Source organism: Calypte anna, chromosome Z (genome assembly GCF_003957555.1).
Source record: "Calypte anna isolate BGI_N300 chromosome Z, bCalAnn1_v1.p, whole genome shotgun sequence".
In the NCBI taxonomy this organism is placed as follows: Eukaryota; Metazoa; Chordata; class Aves; order Apodiformes; family Trochilidae; genus Calypte; species Calypte anna.
The window spans coordinates 52,850,009-52,871,551 of record NC_044274.1 but is presented as its reverse complement, the minus strand read 5'-3'; the positions used below and the strand labels follow the sequence as shown (position 1 = coordinate 52,871,551).

At 36.5% G+C, this 21,543-nt stretch overlaps 1 protein-coding gene across 13 annotated transcripts in view; it reads left to right on the top strand.

Moving 5' to 3' along the window:
• ERBIN (erbb2 interacting protein) overlaps positions 1-21,543 on the top strand; it is a 117,010-nt gene that overhangs the window by 32,468 nt on the left and 62,999 nt on the right. For all 13 annotated transcript variants that reach the window (XM_030467997.1, XM_030467998.1, XM_030468001.1 and 10 more), the window contains 3 exons: positions 3,616-3,672; positions 13,778-13,975; positions 18,080-18,197. In XM_030467997.1, the coding sequence (XP_030323857.1) occupies positions 13,787-13,975; positions 18,080-18,197 (307 nt within the window). In that variant the 5' untranslated portion in view covers positions 3,616-3,672; positions 13,778-13,786. The remainder of the gene's footprint in view (positions 1-3,615; positions 3,673-13,777; positions 13,976-18,079; positions 18,198-21,543) is intronic.

Genomic DNA, 21,543 nt, shown 5'->3' with positions numbered 1-21,543 from the left:
TGTCTCCTTTCTGTGTTGAAGTGCTTCCTGGTACTATGAGGTAACAAATCACTTGTCAATTTTATGTCAATTTTATGTCAATGAGCCCATGCATGTAGCAAAGATTGTTTCTTTGCTTTATTCAAAACATCTGGCTTTGGTTTAGACACCGAAGTGATGAGAAACAGCGAGACATGGTGACAGCATCTGCTTCCAGAGAAAACAAGATGAGCTCTTTGCTGAGAGTGGCCTCTAAGTCCTTGGTGCCTCACTGGTCCTCATCTCTTGCCCCTCTCTGTTTCCTGGTGGAGCAGTCCAAGATTAACTAAACTGTCTGGTGTACAGACCTAACTACTTCAGGCTAAATGCCTGTTTGATTTCAAAAGGTATGCTATCTAGAGAGAAATATTTTGCCAGCTGTGTTTATCTTTTATTTCCTCAATCAAGATTATATGTTACTCTTTTTTCAAATCTAGCTCACTGTGAGGCAGACATTCCTCACCTATTTAGCAGGACTGAGTAAGATTCTTGCCAGTAACCACTGACAAGAAAACTTAATACTGTTGTTCATGAAATAACTCTGTGGAGATATATATACTTCCCTGATACTTAAAAATATTCTGGTTATGGGTATCCTTCCTTCATCAAGGACACAGATGCAGTTGCACTTCCATGGCCTGCTTCAGAACTCCTCATATTCCCCACCTCAAAAGGAAAAAAAAAAAAGTAACTAATCTCATTGCCCAAAAATTGTTCTTGGCATACAAGATGCATCTTAGTGAGTATGAGATCTGTTTCCGCTTAATGTGTGTGTCTGCTGTGGAGAATCTTGACCAAGACTTTTTATCTAAACTTTACTTTCTCACGGAACATGGGTGGATGTTTAAGGACAAGCATAGGTAATCTGGCTTTTGCAACACTCTCCTGGAATTACTTAAAGAAATAATTCACAGTTTTTACTGCTTCCACTGTTTAAATGGAGGATGGTTTTCAGGCATTAGAGGCTGCATGAAATGTCTCTGAAGCACGTAATTTTTAAGGTATCCTCCTATAAGATATTTCCAACCCTTCCATGAATGAAAGTGTAAGCGTTATGATTTCCCTGAATACTTTTTTTATTTTTTTTTTTCTAAACAGACTGCATAAAGTAAAAGCTGATTGAGGGTTATTTATTGTCATTCAGCATTGTAAAGTAGAACCCCATTTCCTGATCTGTGATAGTTCCCCAAATACTCTCCCCACACTTGATGTTGAGTGCTGAGGTTCTTCTGTGACTTTCTGGTTGGAGGAACCTGACAGATTCTGAGACTCGGTGATGTGCTAGAGGGGAATTAAATGAGATTTTGTTGGGTATTTTACCTTTGGGGCATTTTATCACTAGTCCTCTAGAGCACCTGTTAACCTTTTCTACAAAAGAAGTAGTAAAGTGGTGATCTGAACTCGTCAAGGTCCTAGGGCATGGTTGCTTGAGCTCTTCTGAATACCCTGGTTTGTTTTATTTGAGAGATTGTTGAGCTTTCCTGCAAGCTGGATGTCACTTATGTGGAAGCCTGGAGGGTTCTTTCTGTTGGAGACTTCAGTGCTTACAATTGCAACTGCAGCACAAACAAGGTTATCTGAGTCAATTTCAAGTGGCATTAAGATAACACTAGTTTGTAGAGAGTTAATTGTTTGTTCCTGCTTCTGTAACTGCTGTCTTTTGTTCAGTGTATAGCTGCTTAATTTCCAAAGCAGAATGACCTGCAATAATCCAGGTGTTGGTGTGTATTCCTCCCCCCATGTACATGCATTGCACTTGCTGTATTACATCTTCTGGATAGTTGAGCTCAGATGAGTTCCTTGTGCTTCCTTACCACTGGATTTTATTCTTTGGGGCATTTTAACAGAGGCAGCCTAGCAGGTGTCAGGAAATGATGCAAAAGTAATCCCTTTTTGTTTGTTGTTTTTGTGATGATCATGGGGCTAGGTCTTTCTTTGATAATTCTTATACTCTGAATGCTCTGCCTGCAAAGTCTTGACCTTACCCCTTTTCCTTTCAGAGGCGCAGTCACCTGACTGTCCCGCTGCCAGATCCAGTCCTTCACTATCATATTCTCTGGATTAATTCTGCTTATCCTAGCAGACCTCTTGCAAATCTGGATTTCTTGTCTTTGAAAGCTTGTGTACGGGGCCTCTGAAAAGCTGTTGTAAAGATTAAATAGCTTTTTAGTAGGAGCAAAGTGCTATGGGAAGGGAGGGTACAGCCGTACCAGTTTGACAGACTCTTCTAATACCCCAAGTTTGGGAATTTTATTTGGTCCTTGCTGTCTTTCTTGATTTTTTTTTTATAGTCTTGAGTGCTGTTATGTATTTCTGAGGCTTGCTAAACTGATAGAGGCTGTTTTCAGGAGGAAGCTTGGAAGACTTGAGACTCTAGTAATACTTTTACCTATATTGCTTTCCCTCCTTTCTGTATACATGTCCTGGTTGTCCTTCCACAGAGGATAAATTGATTTTTGCAGTGTGGTGCATTAGAGTCCATTTGGTACGAATGCAGAAGCTGGCATGAGTGACTCCCGAATGAGGAACAGCACATGCGATGTGAAAGCTGGTTTTAGCATAGTTCCCACTGTTACAATTCTGACTTCCAAAAGGTTGGAGTTTGTTGTTCTGTGATCTGTTTTGTTGGGTTTGTTGTTTTTTTTGTTTGTTTTTTATTTTTACCTCAAACTGCAAAACTTCCTGGAACAATTTTGATTTCAAATCTGTTTTATCATTTTTGCGGGGACAAATTATGATGATTTCATGACGGACTGATCCTGCTTTTATTGAGAAGAGATTACATATAGTTCAATTTTAAGGTAAATCCATTGAGTGAAGCTACTACCTATGCTCCCCCACAATTTAATTTTTTGTCTAGGTTTTACAAATCTGAGAGATTATACTCTGCCTGACCCATCTTCTTAGCTGTGCTACGTGACTTCATGCTCAGATGATCTGACTGACCATAGTGACACTTAATACCTCTGAAGATACGTTCTGCTTCATTGTTGGATGCAAAATTTATTCTTTACATAAGCTCCAGCCACTAATTTTGTATGTGCTCAGTCAAATGTGCTAGATGCTTTTCTTTGTAGTTTCTCTATGTGGGTGAGGGTAGCGTCGGTGATTTGATATGCTTTATTTCAGGTATTGCAACTTTCTAAAATTTTATCCTAAAGTTAATAATGCAGAAGTGTGCTTTTTAAATTTTCTTTTAATTTCTGATGTATTTCTTTCTTAATGCTTTTCAGAAATCTGTGCAACAGTTGTCTAATATAAGAAACTAAATAATTTTATAAAGCCATTAAAGTGGAGTAGAAGTGAAACAACTTCGTAGACAGAATGTTATAAAATAAAAGTGAAAGTATGATTAAAAAGCTGCGTTTTGTACTGTTACACAAACAAAATAATCTCCCACAAAAGTATACATGTAAATTTTACTATTTTGAAAGTCTTTCAAGTTCTCTGAGTTCTTTGAGCTGCTGTTCACACACGTGTGAAAAACAAAACCAAACTCTGAAAGCACGCTCAATATCCAATGCAATAAGATTTCACTTCGTTCTTATTCAGTAGTGATAGGATTGACTAAAATTTGTATACCTTTGTCTTAAACAGAATGTTGGCTTTGAAAGCTCAGGGAAGAAGCAGCAGAGAGAAAAAAATAGCACAGCGGTAAGTACATTATTTTTATTTCCTCTGGTCCCAATGCACAATACATTAAAATAGAAATCTATATGTTGCAATAATTGCCTCCAAAGTACTTGAATTTTATTCTGCATCATCTCTCATGTTATTTTGAAGACAGCTTTAAAATTTATAAATACGTGTTGAAAAGCCAAGTGAATACCTAGGTATTTACAAGTAATTGTGCTCATATATAGAAAGGACAATATGGAAAGCTAATGCAGGGAAATAATTCTGTTTTAAAGCTCAGTGTTCATCATTAAATGCTTTGTCTTGTAGGTAGAAGTTTAGCATTTTGTACTGGTTTTTAAATAATGTTTTTTTAGTTCTAGGAAGGGTAAGCATGTTTTTGAAAAGCCTCAATAGAAGATGCTTAAAAATGCTTTAAAATGCTTTTGGATGTCTGTCAGGTTTGGCGAACATCTCATTTCTCTCTCACTGCTATATTAACATTGTTTAGCTAGAGAGAATTCTTAAGCACATGAAAAGTATTATGAAGCCAAATAAAGTTCAATTTTCTGTTCAAAGCTCTATGGAAAAGCAACACATGTTCAGAATCAGCTTTTTTCTTCATTAAATGGTGCCAGTGCAGATGGCACTAAGTTGTTTATGCTTCATATTGTAAGGATTTCTAGAGGCAAGTATTTCTCATTAATAAAAAGAATTCTCAGTAGAGTGGTTTGTCTTCAGAACTTCTCTATGGATTTCTGTTGAGTCATGATTGTGTACCCGCTATGAAAAAAAACCCAACAACATATGATTGTTTCCAGCTTCCATCTGCTCTGATTTTACTATTTGTGCTGCTCAGATTGAGAAAATGATAGAAAATATTGAAACGCCTGTGACTGTAATTTTGAGACTTACTATTAAACAGCAATTTAAAACCGAGAAAGTCTTCTGCATATTTTATCTGGTGTTTAAAGAAGCTCATACTGAAGAAGATAGAGGCATGTGCACATGCTTGCACTTTCCAGCCTTTTGTGTCATCTGCAAGTCTGCAGGCTTTGTGTGCTTTGACATTATCTGCTGAGCTAGGACACTGTGCTGTTGCTGCACTGTTTCAGCCGTGCTCACTGCTCCTGAGGTTTGTTGCTGCCCATGGGCAAATGGCTAGCAGTGTCTCTTGCCTTCACCCCTACGCTTGTTCATGTCTTTGGACTATGCTGTTGTAACTGGATGAATTAAAGCAGTATCTCTTCCCTTCTGCTTGAATAAACGTTGACAGTATGTGATATGTCATTTGTGTGTGACAGCATTTACTCATACAGTAGACCCAGACATAATCCCTCAGAGCACTAAACCCAAATCATAAACACTTTAATACAGTTTTATACGTCTTCCAGAGCCTTGCTATCTCTTAGTCTGGTTACTCGTTGTATTTAATTTTCATTGTTTTATTTGTATGGAAGGTCAGGAACTTGTCCTCTGTGTTTATGTGGATCTTTTCGACAGCAGCAATGGAAGGAGATTGAGTTATCTAATGTAGAAATATGTAGATTCTGAAGCCAAAGCAATTTTGAAGTGATTCTGATTACTAGCAAAGCAGTTCTGGTTACTAGCTTTACAGTAGCTGATTGTTTCTACTAGACATTAAAAAAAATAAACAAACCATATCTACCCCCACTCCTCCAGCAAAAAAAAAAAACCAAAAACAAGAAACAAACAACAAACAAACAAAAAACCCATATGGCTAACAGGGGATGGAGTTCACACTTTATTGTCCTATTGGGATAAATATTTTATGTTCCTGGATGTGTATTATGTTAAAAGTGACAAATACAAAACCTCAAATATGCCAGTTTCATAATATAAAGGAATACTTTATCCTTTTAAAAACATCAGTGTTGAAATACTGAAATATCAATGTCATGGCTTTATAAAAAGTTCAGTTTCTAAATATTCATTAGGGTTTGAGGGACTCTTGCAGCTTCCTTCGACATTCAGTTTTGTCAGAGTAGATAAATTTATGTGGGGTTTTTTTGAGTCGGGAAGGAGAAATGAATGAGACTCACACAGCACAGCTGTAGCTGTTTTAAAAATAAATTTATTCCTCTTAATGTTTTCATAGTAACACCACAAATGCATACTCAAAGAATGTGCAATCAAGTCGAACATTAGAAACGAAGTTTAGATCCAATGCTAATCTCAGTAGCATTGTTAATGGTATATAATTAGAGACTATTCTTCAGATGAAATGTTATAGTGGCATTTACATCGTTGTCCATATGGAAATGAGTGTATGGGGCTGCAACAGAAAAAGAGCAAGAGGCAATGTTGGAAAACTGAGTTGAAACCACCTGGGTTGCAGTTGTGTGGTGACAGGGTGTGAGTGTGCTAATGTGTAGTTATTATATAATGTTAACAGGAAAAGTCAATATAAATATTTTGAAGAGCCAAAATCACAATTATTGGGATATCTGAACACTTCAATATTTTTTTACTATAAACTGAAATGAAAATTTTTCTCATCCTGCTTTTTTGCTAAGGATGTTTCTGTAATGGATCTTGCCTAAAATTACAGATCTGTACTCTCTCATACCTGTGCCTTATGGATACCTTTGGTGCTAAGATTAGAAGAATGCTGAATATTGCTTTTCAGTGTACAGCATACTGCATTATAGTAATAAGATCGTAGTTGAAATAGAATATTTTATGATGTAGGTATTTGCTATGAGGTGTTTTACTCTGTTTCTCAGTTTAAAAATTATACTTCTGTTGTTTTGTTTTCACAATATCAGTCTGGTTTTATCCCTGTTAAGTTTTTGGTGTGATAAGGCCAAGTACTAACTGCTTTGTTGTAGTGCTGCTTTTTTATGGTTACAAAAAATAATAGAAATAAACATTCCCAAGTTTTATTTTAATAGACTTGGTATAGTTTTACTTGCTTGTAGTAGTACCCCTCTTAAGGTTTGTTTTAGAAGATGCAGTTTAGATAGATTTCTAAGCTGGAAAATAACTTGCAACAAATACCTGGTTAGATAGTCTCTAGTTTCTATAAGGTGGGAGAATGCTGTTGTTGAACCAATAAAATGTTACTGGTAACCGTTACATCTAAGTAAAGAGGTTTTATAATATTTTATATAATTTAATTGTATAAAAGACTCTTGAATATTCTAAAGCAAAATAAAATAGAAATAGTAAAATAAAATGTTATTATAATTTACTTAATATAATAAATATAATGCAAAAAACAGATAATTTAAACTAATGTCTCCAGAATTCACACATGGAATAGCACTTCTGGGAGTTACATGAAGTTATTTTGATGCTCTGGTCTCTGTTGCTGTGTATGTTTGTTTCTTTGTAGTTTTGCTGGTTTAGATATATATATATCAAGCAAGCTACAAGTAAGAGAATTATTAATTTTGCTTATGCCCTAACAGCTGTTGAATCAGTGAAAGCAAAACTGATTTCTGCCCTCTCTGTTCCATTTATTTTCCAAAAAAATGTAGCAAGCATCCCTCATTTTTTCATTTAACAATTGGTTATTATTCACTATATTTACTAACATGTTCCTCCTTCTGTTGCCATTCACCATTGTTTCATGAGTAATGCCTTTTCTTTCTTTTAGTCTGAATGCTGTATATGAGCAAGTACAGTTTGTTATTTTGGAGTTCTGCCGGCATGGATGCAGTTCAGCATTGTTTTTGTATCAGGAGTGGGGAAGCTTGCACTGCAGCTCCACATTAAATTGGTGAAATGGTTCCAAACTCCCTTTATTTCCTTCCACCTGTTGTCTCCCCCAATGTTCATTGGTTTGTACTGACCTGAGTTTGTGTCATTCAGTGATATGAATAGCATAACCAGTCCAGTTTTGCAAAATACTTTTTTCTAGAAGGGGTGGAAAGAAATTGCTTGGATGGGAGGGAGAATGAGTTAAAAATACCTTAATTTAGCATTGTCACCACATGAGGTTTTGATACCTCAACTTGGGAAGAGACAGACTCTTCACAGTATGTGCTGTCTTTTCATGTTTCTACTCCTGGACAGTGGCTATCACCTTTGAGTTGTACTTTCATCTCCTAAAACAAAGAAACAGGACTGAGTAGAAACAAGCTTTAGAGTTTAGATGGTGCTGATTACTGGTTAAGACCTGACTGTTCTTGTTCAAGAGGACTGGGTTGATTTTATGGGAATGATTTGCTGATAAGCAAGAGGTGCCAAGTAATTTCTGTGATTAAAGAATGAAGAATACTTGTATTCTTACTTTACTGTAACAGCCAGGAATGTTTTGTGTTCCTTAAAGTACTAGGATATTTATGGTTTTCCTCAAACTAAGTACTGTTGTTAGCTGGCATACAGTTGTTTAAATTTAGCTGTGTATAGCATCTTTGATCAGAATAGCATCTTTGATCAGCAAACCAAATAGCCTATGTCTTGGTATCCTCTGTTGTTCATGTTGCTTCTTCAGAAAGAGAAAGCCTTTAACATCTCTAAAGACAAATGGGCTTGTGTTTATTTATGTCCAATATGAGAAGCTTCGTTTCCTACTGATTTTTTAATGTAGAAGAAGTGATTAGTTCTTTTGATTAATCGATTAAATAAGATTCTTAATAACTTTTTCATAATTCTTGGTTTCAACAGGAGTGTGTTGGGACTTGTGTTGGTTGGGCAAATTGGCCACCTTGCATTTGTTAGGTTGCATGTTAGTCTACATGTTCCCTGACACAATCTTTCCCTTTCCTGTGTTTGCATATCTCAGCTCCCTAACTCTGAACTTGTTTGTTGATACTGGAGTGGGCCACAAAGAACCTGACCAGATATTTTGTGCCTAGCTGTTCCTATAAGCACTGTATTGCTGGTTTAATTTTCAGCTCTGTTGCTGATTCAACTGGTAAACACCCTTTTGAAAGGCTTGAGGGCTGGAGGGAAAGGGGGTTGGGTAAGTGCTTTCACTGACTTACAGAGGTTGCTTCCTGTTAGCATCAGGCAGGAAATTTAAGAGACTAGTGCTATACTGAAACTGTTGCTTTTAAAGAAAATTAACAGAGATTAGGGACAAAATTACTGTGATTTTAAAATCTCCTTGTAGCAAGACTGAGTTCAGAATTTTCAAATACATATGATCCTTGGGGACCTAGGTGATTTGTTCTGGGATGGCTTTTTTTGGGGCAGTTGTTGGTTTTTTGGTTTTGTTTTGTTGTGTGTGTGTTTTGTTTTTGTTTTTTTTTTAATGTTCATCATCACATAAGTAGATGTCTGGTTAAACAGAAATGTCAATAGGGTTCTGGCACATTTGCAATTTCTGCTGGACTTGGATGACTTGAGGTGTGTAGGGAATCATCAAAGAGTTCCAAGAAAGAGTGATGTTTCACTGGATGATGCTGTCTCTTCTGGATTAATATTTAGTGTGTATCCACCTGGATTGTTGTTTTGCTTTCTTTCATAGAGCATTGCCTTTCAAACTTTTTTCCTTTCCTGCTTTGAGTGTTTTTATTCTTTTCAGTAAAAATGTTTCATTATTTATAGACTGCATTGGCTGTAGGAGGTAAGGTTTTGGTAGGGAAGTGGCTGCAGGTGTAGTTTCTGTAAGACATTACCAGAAGGTGCCTCCATGTCAGATGGAGCCAGTTGAAGCCAGTTCCTGATAGCTCCAAGAAAGACTTGATGATGACCAAAACTGAGACTGACAGTGATGCTGCTAGCACCCTTCTGACAATATATTTAAGAAGGGAAAAAAACCAGCTGTACTACAGCACACAGGAGTAAGAAGTGAGAATATGTGAGAAACCACGCTATAGACACCAAGGTCAGTGAAGAAATAGGTGCTACAGGGACCAGAGCAGAGATTCCCTTGCAACCCTTGATGAAGACCATGGTGAGGGAGGCTGTCTCCATGCAGTGCAGGTCCATGGTAGAATAAATATCCACCCTGAAACAAGTGAAGGACCCCATGCCAAAGCAGTTGGATGCCTGAAGGATGCCGTGACCCTGTGGGAAGCCTACACTGGAGTAGGCTCCAGGAAGGATCTGTGGTCTTGTGGAATTGATTTTCTGCTGGGATTTGTGACCTCTTGGGGTACACAAACTGGAGCAGTCTGTTCCTGAAGGTCTGCACCCTGTAGAAGGGACCCATGCTGGAGCAGTTTGTGAAGAACTCCAACTGCCAGCCTGATTTAATTATAGCTATCAGCCCTGCATTGTTACAATCCCTTAGTAGAGCCATGCTGACTGCTTCTGATAAGCCTGAACATAATGTGCCTGGACACAGCATCAAGAATGAGTTGTTCCATCACCTTTCCAGGGATGGAGGTGAGGCTGACAGGTCTGTAGTTACCCAGGTCCTCTTTCTTGGCTTTCTTGAAGACTGGAGTGACATTTGCTTTCCTCCAGTCCTCAGGCACCTCTCCTGTTACCAACAACTTTTACCAAAGATGATGGAGAGCAGCCTAGCAATGGCATCTGCCAGTTCCCTCAGAACCTGTAGGTGCATCCCATCAGGACCCATGGATTTCTGCATATGCAGCCCCATTAACTGATCCTTAACCCAGCCCTCATCAACAAAGGCAAACTCATCCTTTATCCTGACTCCCTCTATGGCCTTAGGGGCCTGGGGTTCCTGAGGAGGTCAATAGGTAACATTTTCCTTTGTCCCATTTTGTCTAGTTATTGTGGAATTTGCTTCCTTTTACTGTCACAGTTAATTTATGTGAATGAGTGAAGACTGTACTTCATGTGTACATCCACATAGATGTATAGTTAAAACCATCCATTTTTCAGTTTACTACAGATAGTACATTGTCTCTTATCCTTGGGTATGATCCTCAAACTTGGAAGGATGTTGTGAAATAAATGCTAAAAAAAATTCTTGAAGCAGAAAAAAATATCAGAAATCTGATAGTTTTTGATTAGCAAATATATGATTTTAAACTAGGTATATTTTTCAATGCTGAATTTTTTGAGGTGGTAGAATAAGTCTTTAAGAACAGATCACAGCTCCCTTAAGCCTTCCAACATTCGACCCTTTGATTACAAAAAAAAGCTTATGATTGAAGTGATGTTTTTCCCTTCCTATTCCTTCAAGAAGTAAAAACAACTACAAAACCAACAAAACCCAATTGTGTGGAAATCCTAATTTTTCCTGTTGCCTATGAATACTGAACCTGAGGTAAACTTGGATTTAATGATTTAGAGAACAAGGGGATTTTGTTTGTGTGTTTCTTTTTTTCCCCTCTTCTGAGTTTGGCCTCATAAAAAATTGGAGTTGGTGAGTGGTGGAGAAAAATAACCCATTGCAGTGTCATAGATCTGCATAGTAACACTGTATGATTTGGTGCTTTCAGATGGCCTAGTGTTGTCTATTGTGAAATTAAGATTTTTCTGCATGTTAGACTTTCCTATTTTGTGGGAAGGGAAGCAAGGCTATATTTCATGTTCCCTTCTTCTGTCTGTGTATATACACAAACTATCCATGGAAATATTATTTTGAAGAGTTGAAGAAACAGACATTTACAGTGTGACATAACGTTTTCCTGTCTTTGGTAATTATAGCAGGGGACTCTGTTTTCTAGTACATCCTTCCTTTTCTCCATTACAGCTGTTCTGCTTGAGTAACTGACCACAAGGTAGGTGTGCAGGCAGACGGATAGGGAGAGTCATGTGTGACTCTCCATATATTTTTATATTTATTTCAGAAGAGGTATGGTGTGGGATACTTGCTGGAGCTATTCTGCCACTCCCATTTCCTGGCAGCCATCTCTGTTGCAGAACACCAGTGCTAAACAATTCTTCAAATATATACATAGAAGCAACATTGGAACGAACAAAAGACAAACTTGAACTAAATCCCATTACATCGTTTATTACATTTACTTAAATGCAGGTCTTTTGGTTCATTCTGGTTCTGAAGTGTCAGGTGTATGTTCAAGTTGATCAAATCCATGGTTTGGGGAGAGGTTAGTTTATTGAATACTTAAACATGAGTTTGACTCTTTTGGCTTTAGGCATGACCTATGAGTTCAGGTACTTTAACTAATATGATAACTGGCTGGAGGTACAACCCCAACGCTGTAATGTAATACAAGCATTAATTTACTGATCTGTATTTCCAGTGCTGTGGATGCATGTGATCTTCTAAAACCTGTTCCTTCTCAACCTCTCTAAAAGCTCAAGATCTCTCTTACAAAATGAAATGATAAGTCGGGAATGCTAGTTGTGTCTTTCATTGTTAAGCCTTACAAATTTTATTGCTGCAGAAACTTTTGATAAACTGAACATATAAAACCAGGTGTGAAGAGAACAGCCACTGGAAAAGAGGGACCAAAAAGTGTAATGTATGCTTTTTTTGAGCCATCTGATTTAAAGACTGTCTTACTTCATTACTTATATAAACCAGATAGTGAACTTTTTGTATAATGTAAACCAAAACAATTCACACGTAGTGTGAAAACACTGGATGAAGTCAACTTACTGATGGCTGCAGTGTGTCTTCCCCTGCTAGGCTTGTGGCGGTCTGCTCTCAAGTACAACCTCTTGCTTCCCGTTCTTTCCAAGGCACATATTCTTCTGCTTAAATGCCTTTATGGAGAGACTACTATTAGAGTTTCTTTCTGAAGTGGTGTGAATTTTTTTCCACAGCTCTGCAGATCTCTGAAATAGTATTTCCTTCTGTTAAAGACTTTTTTGTTTGTAAATGTTGGCCATGTGATTTCCTCTTGTGTCTCCGCTTGCAGCCTCTGAGGCTTGGAGAAGTCATGAGTAGCACATGGACCCAGGGAGCACATCAGCTTCTGTAGCATCTTTAGCATCTGGCCGTGAGCAGATGGAGGATACCATGCTGGAGCCTGTTCTTATGGAAGGAGCAAGAGGCTGTCTCTTTTGCTGACTTTCTTATTCTGTAGAAATCCCCAGCATGGAATTTGCAGTCTCTGAGCTCTTTGCATTACAGTATCGTTACATATTTTTATTTGTAAATCACAATTTATATAGCGTGGCTGGAGTTTTATGGGATATGTTAAACTTTCTGCTAGATAATGTAATTAAATCCTAGCAACATTGAAGCATCATTAAAAAAGGAACTCTTCATATGACCCATTCTCAAACACAGTTTTCTTCCATCTTTTTAATAGGTGGATGTAAAATCTGACTGTATCAAAGCTGAGTGACAAGTTATTTTACTGTGTAGTGAAAACACTGCAGTGCAGCAGTCCCTTGACCTGTTGTGATATGTTTCATTTAAACACACTATGAAGTACTTGGCAAACCAGCTGTTTGTAGAGAAGAATCCAAGTGCATGAGGGGTTTTTTTTCTTGTATTAGTAGGGGAGTTCTTGCAACCTGTATCTTCATATAGCCCGGTGGCCATGATATCTTATTTTCTTCCCATATTACTAACATGCTGACTGAAATTTGAAGTGCAGTTTGCTGAATATGTCTCAAAGACTTTTCTGGGACTTGAATAAGAAAATTTCCTGTCAGTAATCCAGTAGTTGAGGTATAATTTCTGCAGATAAAAAAAAAAACAAAAAAACCCCCGAGATTAAAAAAGTGTCTATTTTAATATGAAGTGTCAACAGGCTAAGTAAATAGATACTTGGTGCTGTTTTGGAAAATTATGCATTTTTAGATCAGTTCATGGAGGAGATGGAGCAGACATGATTGTGTTGTCTGCCTTCACATATTCATCCTTCCTGAAAAAGTGTTGAGTCTGTCATCTGATTACAAACAAACTCAAAACTTGAGGTGGCATTTTGAAGATGATTGTTTCAGCTTTGTTCAGTTTTGTGAAAAATTGTTGTTAATTAGCTTGAAATTAGGTGTTAATTAGCACCTAAACTTGTGCAGAAGGTGGCAGATGTATGCTGTCAGCAATCATGTAGTCAACATTCACTGTTCAGGTTTGCTGTCTCCTGCTGAGTAGGAATATTGTAGGTGACATGGTAGAGGGTGCCTCTTGGTAGTAGAGGGGACTGTTGTAGCAGTGTTTGAGTTTAAATGAAGAAAGATACATTTCCATATGAAGACAAAATTTCCTTACTTCGATGTACACTGCAAATGTGTTCAAGTTTTCCAGACAGAATGGTATTGCAAAAAGAGGTCATGAGTATTTCTGAAGTTGTCTTGATTTCTAAATTGAAAAATTTCTATTTTACAGTGCCTGAAAATGACAACAAAACGGAATTTGTTTGTTCGGCTGGTGCCATGCCGCTGTCTTCGTGGAGAAGAGGAAACAGTCACTACACTTGATTATTCTCACTGCAGCCTGGAACAGGTGCCTAAGGAGATTTTTACTTTTGAAAAGACCTTGGAAGAACTCTATTTGGATGCTAATCAGATTGAAGAGCTTCCAAAGGTATGGAGAGTTGTTTTAGTTAAATTATTAACTCTGTTACTTCATGAGCATTGTAGAAGCCCATAGTGTCTAGCTTCCCACTAAAGCATTTAGGCTGCAGTTTGACAAATATTTAAAGTAAATGTTGGTTCCAGAAGAAGCAGTCCTGATAGAAGGAATGCTTATTCATTCCTGCTTAACTTCCTACATTAATTGATATGAAACTGCTTAAACAAATGATCAAGCCCAAGAGAGGCACATTGAAGAAAAAGCTGGCTAGTGTATTTTGTGGCAGTGTCTACTCAAACTTATTAACTATATTCAACAAATTGAGTCATTATTTGAGCACACAAAGTTTAGAAGAAGCAAGATAAATGTGCTGTTAGATCTCTGTGCCCACAAAAGACAGCTACAAACCAAAGCATCTATTCACTTGAAGTCCCGCTTTCTTCTTAGGTATGTGACTGAAAAGACTTTCTGAAGTATCTCAGTTCACTTATGTTCAAAAACTAGAGAGCTGGAATGACACTGATTACATCTTCATTATGGAAATTAGTAATTGTTCTGCAATTTCAAGACCAGCTGCATGCTTAATTAGCAGTATACTAAATGAAAGAATGGAGACTTTTGCCAGTGAGACTTGCAGGTAGTATAAAGTGATCATTGCAATATAGACTTGCTTCCATTGCAAGGCCCTGTCTTGGTGAAATGAAAAACATAGTAGTTAAATGGAAGACTTAATATTTAAAATAGGCTTGTCAGAATTTTATGCAAATCTTCACCATGGAACTATTTCATATTTTTGTAGTTTGTTATAACAACTTCAGGTTTGCTGGTTTGCTTTTTGTGGAATTTTTGTGGCTGTTTTGTTTTTTGTTTGTTTGTGTGTTTTTTGAAGTGAAGTGAAACAAATAAGAAACTAAAACAATTTCAGGATAGCAGCTTGACAGTTATTAGAAGCCTCAGATTCCAATAAAGCTTAGCCAGCTAAGTGCTTTTGAAAATCCAACCTAAAATGCTCCTGAGAAAGCCATGAATGAAAATCTGTATTTGTAACTTAAACAGAGCTATTAATGGATAAGTTAAAACTAGACATTTTGTTGAAGTTTAGAACTTTGACTGCTTTATTCTAGTATCTTCCCAAGTAGCTTTTTTTTTCCCTCTGGAGTTAGTTACATAAATTTTTGTTATCTTGCTTTTAAAGACTTTGAGTTTTTTTCTGATTATTTCAGAACTTCATTCCTGTTTCTCAATGTTTGTTGGAAAAGAATAAAATTGCTTAAAAACTGAAATAAAATTCCTTTCTTGGCAGAATAATAAGAAATTTTCTGAACTCTTCTTGGATTAAATTGCTGTTCCCAAAATCATAAGAACTAAGCAAACATCTTCTTCCTGACTCGTAGTTTTCTAAAAAGTTCTTTTTAATAATATAAAACAGGGAAGGCTGCTCTAGCAAATAGATGCATGTTGGTGTTTTAGGGCAGAAAAAGTGGTTAGTCTGTTTTACCTTTGATTTTTGTTACATGTCATTTGATTTCATTAGTTTCTATATGAAATCCAATTTCGATACATAAGTAACTTACAATTGGGCAGTGTACCAATTGCCTTTTTCTAGTCTAAGATTAAGTTATCCATGTAATTTGAAAGACTGCTTAAACATTTATGTTTTGTTGTTCCCTTTTGCTTTTCATCATTTAACTTCAGGAAGTGGTAATAGCTTACACTTGCTTCGTGTTAATTTGTACATTATATTAATTCATCCTTATAGATTTATTTTTGGCAAGCTAGGCATCTTTTCCAGCTTTTAAGAAATTTTGGTCTTTTTTTTTTTTTAATACCCTTTCAATTTTCAAGATAAATCACACCTACACATATATTAAAATACTGTATAAGAAACAGAGTAATGAAGACATAATAAGTGTTTTGTTTAATTGTTTTACTGAAATTGTATTCATAAATCTATCCACTGAAGACCTGTAAGGGAAGGCCTGTAATGTTTGAAACTATCACAGCCGATTTGGAGCCAGAGTTTCAAGGTGGATATGCCTTTTCTCCAACCCAAGCTTTTATTCAGTCTTTTAACTCAGAAAAAAAGCTTCTAATTAAGCCATCTCGGCCAAAGGGTGGGGTAGTTACTAGGCTGTCTCCAGCTTTCTGTAGCCTTTTAAGACATCAGAACTGTGGTGCCTCTCTACCCATGGTAGCATGTCCTTATGCCTGATTTGTGCCCTTTGTATGTCACAAGACAACTACTTAGGGGCTGTCTTGTTAACTGGATCTCTGAAATGGGCTGTCATTGTGTGCAGCACTTACGGACCTCATTGGTTCTTACAATGTAGCTCCTTAATTAACTGGCCAAGGGGAGACAGCATAGGCAAAATGAAGTGGAAGAAGGAGGTGATGGTAGAAAAGCACTTAGCTTTACCCAAAGCACTGGTGTATAGTCTCAGTTTTGAACGTCATTGAGCATTTGAGAAGTGTTCATCTTGTGTGCTAAATCACAACCAAAAAGATACCCAGTTTGTCCAGAGTGCCATGGTGTGCATTTGAGCCGAAAAACTCAAACTGTAGCAGTTTTAGTTTTCTTTGTCACTTGGCTGTTCAGAAGAAATTGGAAATCTAGAGTAAAACAGACTTTAATTAACAGTAAAGATGGTCTGTTTAATCACTGAATATGGAAATATTCAAAGTCAACACAACACAAAATTCTATTCCTCTCATTTTCCTTTAGTGAACTTGCTATTCCTTGTGCTATGTTTGCTTTCACCTGCCTAACTGGGGAAATTCCAATTATTACAGAGTAAAGCTCATTTTTCAGGGTGAGTCTTAAGTACATATTCTTGCTTGGAGTACTGAAATAAAAGAATTTCTCCAAAACACATGACCTCACTGAAGGTCTCCATCCTGTAGACTATCGTAAATAACTTGCAACTTTTCAAAGCCTTAATTATGTCAGCTAGTTCTAACAGATGGATTTTTCTGAGGAATTGGAAAGCTCAGTAGGGAATTTTAAGCTAAGTCCTTTAACATCTTGCTAATATATGTCTGCTTTTGTTCTGGGCTGGTATATGCAGATATCATATGAATGGGCCTTGCTCAACAGTCTGTGAGCAATGGCCTCATACTGAGAGACACCCAGTAAATACTGGTTGAACTAAGCCCATTGCTATAATGTTGATTGGGATAATTTTTTTTTTTTTTTTAATCATGGAACACTTCCTGGGTGTATGTACTTTTCAGCATTTCAAGCAAAAATAACATTAAGTCCAGGTATTTACAAATTATCTTACTCAAAGCTGTCAGCAAAGGAATATTCATCATACATTGTCTAGATTAATCTTGTTAACCAATTTCTTATGCATACTTATTTTGTACTGTCTGTAAACTTCCTATATATAATTTGAGTATGTTTATCCTATTTCACTGATATTGCTTGACCTGTTTTGTCCATTTGTAAAGCTTCTGGATAAGAATCTGAAAATACCTTTCATATCAGAAGATATCTATCTCTAAGCTAATATTTGATACAAATAACAATGCATATATACAGTAGAAATGATACAGTTTCTGTATTCTTAGATCAAACTTCATTCATTTTCAACATGAGTTCGTTGAATTGCTGTATAATTGAGCGAGGAAGTATGGAAGAGACAAAATACTGTAAAATACAATAAAATAAAATTTGAACTTTATAGGATATCAATACCTACTCAAACCCTATGTTCCAGAAGTATTTGACTTTTAAAAAAATAGCCTCTACAAGTTTTCAAAATTTTTTTTTTGCAAAAGCTGTAGTTACCTCTGAGGTATCACGTGGCCTGTCTATTGTGGAAAATATTTTGAAATGTTTGGAGGGCCATATTCACATCACAATATGTGATACTGGAAGGAATTTGTAAGAAGTATTAAGCATAGCTGCTTCCTTGTGACTGCAGTATTTTACTTACATAACCATTGTAAATGTAGACAATTTTTATTAGAAACTAGTTAAATACAGTTTTTGTAAAGACTCTGAATATTCTGGCCTTCAAGCTGTGAGGTCAGAAGTTTAAAAGGATTACAAACAAAAGCTATAAAGAGGAAACTAAGAGAAAGTCACATTCACTTTTTTCTTTGTTTCAATAGCAACTTTTTAACTGTCAGTCTCTGCACAAGCTGAGCTTGCCAGACAATGATCTAACCACATTGCCAGCATCCATTGCAAATCTCATTAATCTCAGGGAACTGGATGTCAGCAAAAATGGTAAGTCCCTTTACTTACTATACGGGGGCAACTGAGAAGCAAATCACCATTGGCTATACAAAGAAACTAATAAAAGTTTAATTTCTATAAACTACACAGCCAGTAAATTTTAAGTTACTTCTTTAAATTGGTACTTAACATAAAAAATGCTCTTTTATGGTGTAGTTGTGATATTTACTGTTACCTTCTAACTTGATTGGTTTGTACTTTCAGATTCATTACTTGCAAACTGATGTAGCAAATTGTTGCTACAATCACAAATTTATTACTTTTAGTGTCTTTCCTGATGTTTCACTTTAATGAAGTTTCAACAAGAATTTGTGTAATATTGATGGATTCTATTAAATTTTGTTTCATATGAAAATTGTTTTTAGTTTATTTTAAAGAAAAGTCAAAAAATTGTAGTAGATCTTGGCTGTTTTGCTGTCATGTTCTGGGGATGTTAGCCTCTCTTGCATGGGGAAAAGTATTCATGGACACTGGTTTACTTGTCTGAATTGTTAGAAATCTGTCATTCTGTGTGAGTCAGCCTTTTACAAATTAAAAAAGCATTTTCAGCCAAGTATTCTATACATGGAGTTTTGTTAATGGTGATGCTTTATCAAACTGGAAGATGCGTGCAAAGGAAAACCATATTTGAAAATAGGAGTTACATAAATATGCCAAAGGTTTTATCATATTACATTAATTTTTTTCATTCAGACAGCAAGCTAATTATGACTCCTCAAAGTTAATAAGTTTGGCTTTATTAAGAAAGCATTCCAGTTCTTGAGGTGCTGGCATTCCTCTGGATTGTTCATCGAGGCCAAGTCTGTACTTAAACTTTGTTATTTCTGCCTGATGAACACAGCATTCAGTGTGATAAATTGACCTGATTGTCACAGCTCTGTTCCTGGTACAAGTGGATTAATAGTTCTTTCTCAAAGAACACTGGCCTTAAACTCTCATAGTGACATACAGCAGAGAAAGAATCATCTTTTTGTCCTAGACTGAACTGTTGAAAGGATTAAGTGTTTCCAACACAAGTTCTCAGTGCAGAAGACTTAAAAACAGCAAAAGGGCATTTGAGTTCTAGCGCTGGCAAATTCCTTGGCTTATGTACATCAATAGGCAGCTGGTCACTTACCAGCCAGAGGGCTGCTTGTCCATCCAAAATGGCGTAACCTTTAGCTAAGCCTTCAGAAAGCTCCTGAAAGAGCACTTGTTTCTCTGAGGCATATAAAGCATTTAAAGAGGCAATATGAACAGTATGCTATCTGAGTAAACTGCAAAGCTCTGTGTTCTGTGGTTGTTTTGGTTTTTTTTTAACACCTTCCAGAGAAATGACAGGACATAAGCTTATTTAAACTATCATGTGCCTGTTCTCAATCTTATCACAGTTTGGATAGCTTCTCTACCTAGTACTATATAACAAAAATACTCCTGAGGTCACATGCCTACTTGGGACATCTTGTCTCCCACTGTTCCTGAAAGCTGTGTAAAATAAAATAAAAAAAACAAATTAGCATCCCTGTTGTGTGAGGTAAGAAATAGTGCTGTTTATTCTGTATTATTTGGTATTATTTGAAGCTTCGATGTGTTGTTACACATGCCTTTCCCTTTCTGTTTTCTGATCCATGGTTGCAACCATTGAACATTTTTTTCCTGACAACTGCAAACTTATTCTCTTCCATTGTGTCTGTTTTTCTCTTGGTAAGAATTTACTGCTCAGTTTCCCACTGTCCACAATGGTTCTGATGTGTGTCTATAATAGAGCCAAATAGGGAGGGCTTTTCCAAGACTAGCAAAACTGATAATAATCACTGATTCTTCCTTTTTCATTGTTAGATATTGAAAGAATACTGTGTGGAAGCAGTGAACTTTGTTACAAGTAAAGGGACTGATTTCCATTGATATATATATATAAAAAAAATACCAGAAATTAATCACCAGTCTTGGTGCAGGATAATGAGAGATGCCAAATTCTAAAATAGAGGGTGTTTTTCAGATTCCTGTGATAATTCCTGCTTTTTTTTTTTTTTACAGTATTGAAACATCACAATTTATTCTGATGTGGGTGGATCTGAATCTTGGAGTGCAGATACCTTTAGATCAAATATGAATTTAGTTTTAAAGGTTGTATTTTAGAAGTGTAGTTAGTTAGACTTCAGTTTTCAAGTTATCAGCATATGTGAAATAGAATATGCAACTGAGCTGTGTGTGGCATAGGTATTATCAAATGTATTGACTGAAGAGAAGTATTTAATTTTCTGAAAAGTCAATGGCATAGAGGTAAACTAAAACATCAGTCTGTTGCTATATGTGCAGCAAGCTTGGAGCAGTTAGAAAGGATAAAGGGATACCCTTTTCTACCAGTCCTACTGGGTTGCATCCTAAAGAAAAGTTGCAGTGTGCAGAATATGAGTATGCTGAAGTAGAAAAATGAGTGTTTTATTTTTTAAGCTAAAGGAAAATTTTAAAATTTGAAATCAAATCCTCTATGGCTATGTCAATTATTTATAGTTGTACAGGGGAAAAAAAAGGACACTCAAAAAACCAAAACAAAACAGAAACAGGACCAAACCACACCACCACTGTTTACCCCTAAATCTGTATCTTTTAGGGTCTACTAACCTGTAGGGGACAATAATTTCCTTGTGGCTCTGGCATGCCAGCCTTATATCTAGGACAGTGTGAAAGACTGTCAAAGAAATATTTTTTCCCTTGTTTGAAGGAAGGGAAAGCATTCATCTACAGTATATGATGGAGTATATAAATGGACAGGGAGTATATAAATGGACAGAAGGGATGGGTTTGTAGGTTACTAGAATCAAGGGATTTGAACTGCAGAAGAATATCATGGGGTGACTGCCAGGCAAATCAGGGTTTCCTGGAAGCCTGGGAAATGGGCTTGAAATCACATGCACCTGTGGAGTTAGCATAGTTTGAAACAGGGAGATGGGCTATTTTTCTCTGCCTGCATATGGTGAAAGAAAAAGGTTAAATTTTTAAATTCTGTAGTGTTCAGGCCTTTGGAGAATTAAATTGTAAGATTAAGAAATAGCTAGAAAGACCAAAAGAAGCATGGTGTTTTGGAAATAAAGGCATCTTCAGTAGTCTCATAGATACTATTAAGGGGTGGTTCTCTTTCACGGTGATGTTACAGCAAATTTGTACATGTCAGTTTGTCAGTCCGCATTGCAAGGAATCATCACAGAAAAATACACTAAGAAAAACCAGGAAAACAAACATGTATGTTTCCAGACATATCTACCTACAAAAACACTTTAAATAATTTTGAAGAATTTCATGAACAGGTGCAAATTTAGATCAAATATGTTTTCTTCAGTGTTTTACAATCATGTGT